Source organism: Limanda limanda, chromosome 9 (assembly GCF_963576545.1).
Source record: "Limanda limanda chromosome 9, fLimLim1.1, whole genome shotgun sequence".
NCBI lineage: Eukaryota > Metazoa > Chordata > Actinopteri > Pleuronectiformes > Pleuronectidae > Limanda > Limanda limanda.
In genome coordinates this window covers 9,910,310-9,915,442 of record NC_083644.1, presented here as the reverse complement: position 1 = coordinate 9,915,442, position 5,133 = coordinate 9,910,310, and the positions used below count along the sequence as shown (strand labels likewise).

Sequence of the window (5,133 nt, the reverse complement as noted above, 5' to 3'; positions counted from 1 at the left end):
GGCGTTTAAAGTCATACAGAATCACAGGATCAGTAAAACGATGCTCCGTGGCATTTCATGCAAGTGACTGTAAATTGATTTGGGTGCTAATAAGGTACCTTGTCCGTGTGGAAAGCTCGAGCCTATACTCACAAGCTCTAATGGAGACATTTTTTATCCTGCATGGGTGTCTTGAGGCTGCTTTGATGCTGTTGCCTCAGGCCTCCACATCAGACTTTAAAAACCACGGCGACATCCTCTCCGACACCACTCAGCCGACAGCGAACCACCGGCCTGTTTCATTGTATCCCGCAGTGTCTTGAGTTGCAGCAGAGCTACATTTGAGAATGGAGTATCACCACGCGTCAGAGATGAACGGAGTCGTGTCCGAGTACCTGAACATGCACATCGAGTCCACGCATAACGACTTGTGCAAAGAGAAAGACTCACAGAAGCTGTCCCTGATTGAGAAGTCGTACAGCACCATCCTGAGTGAGCTAGGAGAGGACGTGAGCCGAGAGGGACTCCTGAGGACGCCGCTGCGTGCAGCCAAAGCCATGCAGTTCCTCACCAAAGGCTACAAAGAAACCACCCAGGGTGAGGATACAACTGTTACTTATGGGACTGATGACAAAACTTTGAGTAGTGCTTAAGTTTAGCAAAATGAGTTGAAACATTTCATGGTTTCATAAAATATTTGAATAAGATCAAAGTACATTTTGATACAATCATGTAACTGAAGTACTATATTTTTTGCTTTCAACCCCACAATATGTCGAAGGCTTATTGTCCTGGTTTCATTTCCTCCTGTGACACATGAATAGGTTCATAGACTACTATAGTTTGCTTAAGGCCAGGTCTTAACAAGTAGACAAATCTGTGACTCTGTCATATTGATTTCATCCTTTGATCCACTGCTGTTTATTATATGAAACTACTTTTCAATCTTCACACAGATATCTTGAACGACGCGATCTTTGATGAGAACCACGAGGAGATGGTGATTGTCAAGGACATCGAGCTGTTCTCTCTCTGTGAACATCACCTGGTGCCCTTCTTCGGAAAGGTAATTAAGGGTTCTTGTGAAATCTTGCACAAATCCGAATGCTTGATTTTTATTTTTTAAAATATAATAATAAAGAATTGATCAAAAACATTATTTTTATATGATACGAGGAAACATTTACAGTGATTTTGGTTAAATATACTCAAACTGATCTTTCGGATTAATACATTGCATATTCATATGTGCTCACATCCACACCAACACTAACATATGTGTAATAAGAATGAATTGGGTGATAAAAGCGGAGCGGATTTGTAATATGGATGGATTCGGCTCAATCATGCATAATATGGATTGTTAATTCAAGGTATGATGTTGTGTTTAATGTTTCAGGCTCACATAGCATACCTCCCTAACAAGAAAGTGGTTGGTCTTAGCAAACTTGCAAGGTAGGTAACAACAATACACACACACACAGACACACACGCACACAACAATTTTTTTATTGTTTTTATTTTCTTTCAGAATTGTTGAGATCTACAGCAGGAGGCTTCAAGGTAACAATTGATTTTCTAGGATCTTTATATTTGTGAGGCTGAAAATAAAGTGTTTTAGGTCAAATGCTTAAAATAGTTAATCAAAATATTACCTTCTATTATTTTTCTTGCTATTGACTATTAATTGAATCAAGCAACTGTTGCAGCTGTGCTCCTCTTTGCATTTTATTAACATTAATCTTTTATGTATCCACAGTCATTTGAATATGTATCTTTCTCCACAGTTCAGGAGCGTCTGACCAAGCAGATCGCCTCAGCCATCTCGGAGGCGTTGGAGCCTGCGGGAGTAGCAGTGGTGATTGAGGCTGTGTGAGTATTTAACCCTTTTATCTTCCATATTGTACTTAATTATTGACAATGTATTTTTTGGCTTTATGCTAGACCTATAAAAAGAAAAGTCATACACAAAGATACTAGTTTTGTGATCATCTAGATTTATGACCAAACTCAAAAGGTCAGATATTGAATGGATTTTGTGGAAGTCATTAATAATCTCCTTTGTGTATCACAGTCACATGTGCATGGTGATGAGAGGTGTGCAGAAGATGAACGCCAGTACTGTGACAAGTGTCATGCTTGGAAAATTCCATGACGATCCCAAGACCAGAAAGGAGTTTCTTGCCCTTACAATGAGGAAGTGAAGGGTACAACAGTTCAACAGAGGAAATGATTTCCCCCGTTCATGTGTGACCCTCAGACAGATTTACATTCAGTGAATTACTGTCCTCATGGTGTCGGGGGTGAACTGTCTCAAACTGATGTTTTTTTAATGTATTTATCCTGTTTAAATAGAAACAAATATACACTGGAATGTGAAATCTAATACTGTAATGACAGCATTGAGCTTCAAGTATGTCCAATACAAATGTACAGTGAAAATAAACTAAATAAAATGTGTATTTACATCTGTGCATCTGTGTGGTTTGAGATGACAACGCCTACACCCATACACAACCATTATCTGACAAATCACACAACACAAGAAATTATCTTATATCTTTTAGTATAAAAATGTATGCATTTTTGGCCATTTTTTAAGTTCATTATCCCTGTCTAAAATTAAGTAATTTATTCTATATTTATCATAATATATACCTAGTATGATAAACTAAATGATAGACACACATTTAGATCATGATCTCATTGTTAAGAAACTCTGTGGATCTTTATACACCAGAGAACCTTCTTATCACCTGAACACATGAAATGCTTTCACGTTAAATGTCCATCTTCTTGTCATTAAGAGCGAGTCAGCACTGTGTTGGATGCGTTCACTCACCAGCTGGTGCCGACCGGCAGAGCAGTAAGACAGTGCGACCAAATCATCTGCGCATAGAAAGAATAATCATGAGATCAACAATGAGATAATCTGTTGTGAATGTAGAAAAAAACGGTCTAACAGGGAAAAGATGAGTTCCAGAAGAAGCATGAAGATTTGAATTGCACATGATTTATAAGCTGTTTTTATTTAAAGATATACTAAGAAAAATGAAGTGAAGTGAATATTGAAAACACATTTGAGAATATTGTGAGCTTAGTAACGTTAAATATGAAATGAATTCATTCATTATTCAGTCGGTCTCTTCTTTCCGCTGCATCACAGTTTATGCAAATATTCTTCCAACAAGATCTGATCTCAGGTTTGTCGACTGTAGACGATACATTTGAATTGGAGCTGAATTAGATTTATAATGTGCAGATTGCATGTTGTGATAAAATAGCAAACATGCATCAGTCACAATTTGTTTTTATTTTTATTACATTACAGCAGATGCTCTCAGTATAAGATTACTGAAAATAGGCTGTTTTTTATTTATTAAATATCACACAAATGACAAAAATATTTGACAAACAAAATTCCAATAAAATCACAACATGTATGAATTTGGACAAATAATGAACCTGCTTGTTGTGTAACTGCACTGGCTGGGATATCATGAGGGGGTGGGGGGGGGGGTGGGGGGTCCGTATCTGCGGTTTGGTCTACATTTTTTTTAACCAGTTACTTCCACACCACTTCTTTCATTATGCTGATCTGTGAAGTGGAACGCAGCGCTGGCGGAGTTGAGAGGTCAGGGGCTCCCGCTGCCTGGATACATACAGTCTAATATTAGAACATTTCCTTGATTTGTTAGTAGCATCTCTGCTGACTCCTGAGCACATGGCAACAGACCGGCCAATAGGATTTCAGGAAATCACTAAGCCCCTCGCTCTGTATAGCAACAGTGGCATCCTTCCATTATTTATTTATATAGGAGTTTTTTTTCCCACAGACTCATTTTCAGGCTCGTGTCCCCCCAGTGTGCATCCACACTGTGCTCTCAAACTGTGAAAAAGACTAATAGTGTTCAGAGTAGTGCTTTAACTTTAACTTTTGGTTTTCTTTTGCCTGCATATGCTCTAAATCTTACAGAGGCTATTTATAGATTTTTTTCAGGTTAGTGTATGTTTTTTATAGATTTTTTATAAAGTACCTGAAAGATCAGTGGAATTTTTTTTCATTTGCCAGATCAGGTGAAAGTAGAGACAAAGTGGAGAATATCCTGGAAAAGGCTTGATTTTTCATGAAGACATGAGACGTACCGCTGAAGAAGAGGGGAAATACCCAGAGGAAAGACATCGTGGGAAAAGGTGCCACTCAGACGAGACGGACAACAACCAAGTGGAGGGGATCTTTAAAAGATGGAGGACATGGGAGGAGAGGCGGCACGGGATAGGAGGAGTGTGTGTGGGGGGGGGGGACGGGGGACGACATAGGATGGCGTGAGGACCGAGGCCGGTGGTTGGTTTGATCTGAGCCACGTGTGCGTCCAGCCACTTCTCTTCGCCGCTTCACGCATGTCGATGGAACGTTGGCTTATCCTGCCGCTCTGTCCCTTCTGTCTTAACCCAGGTAGGTGCGTATTGTCCTGTACTGAGTTCTGTGATGTTTCATTTCTTTAAAGCCGTCTGGATGTTATCTCCAGCAGAAGTTACTGCGTTGAAAGTTCCGTGCAGCCGCTTCGTCATTTCAAGCTTAGGCATAGGACGATGGAAGGCTTGAAGGTGGTGGGGAAATATGGCGTAGGTCAGCTGTCTCGTTTTTGGGGATGCAACGCTGATCAAAACGACACCATGACTAGATATTCAACAAAAACAAGAACACGCTCGGAGGACAGTCATCGTCGGCACAATTAATACCTTCTGCATCATCTGTCAGATGGTGGGTTGACATTTTCAATTTGGCTGACACCAAAAATGTGTGACATTTCAGTTGAGCGCTGCTGTGCAACGTACGAAGAGAGATTTTGAGGTCTCCAACCAACTCCAACTATTGCTAATGGATCCTCCATTCAGATAATACAGTCAACGTCATTGACTTTGTTATGATTAGGTCATCATTAACTAATCTAGTTTAAAACAGCACAATCTTCTGACTTGCAAAAAATTAAAAAAAACATAAATTAATATCACAAAATGTATCAATGTCGTCTAAACTCAACTGTGCGTCGTCCCGAATGCATTCGTAGCGCAATTTTTTTTTGGCTAAGCCACAAGTAAAAATTAAAATCTGGCTTATGTAACAAAGATCCCAAGATTTTGTTTGAGAAA

General features: G+C 39.5%; 1 protein-coding gene across 1 annotated transcript; it reads left to right on the top strand.

Annotated features, from left to right (window-relative positions):
• The first annotated feature begins 326 nt into the window (after positions 1–326).
• LOC133010809 (GTP cyclohydrolase 1-like) lies at positions 327–2,183 on the top strand. The gene is made up of 6 exons (XM_061078447.1): positions 327–576; positions 936–1,045; positions 1,379–1,434; positions 1,511–1,542; positions 1,767–1,851; positions 2,054–2,183. Exons 1-6 carry the CDS (start codon positions 327–329, stop codon positions 2,181–2,183), a joined length of 663 nt encoding a protein of 220 aa, XP_060934430.1.
• The last annotated feature ends 2,950 nt before the right edge of the window (positions 2,184–5,133 follow it).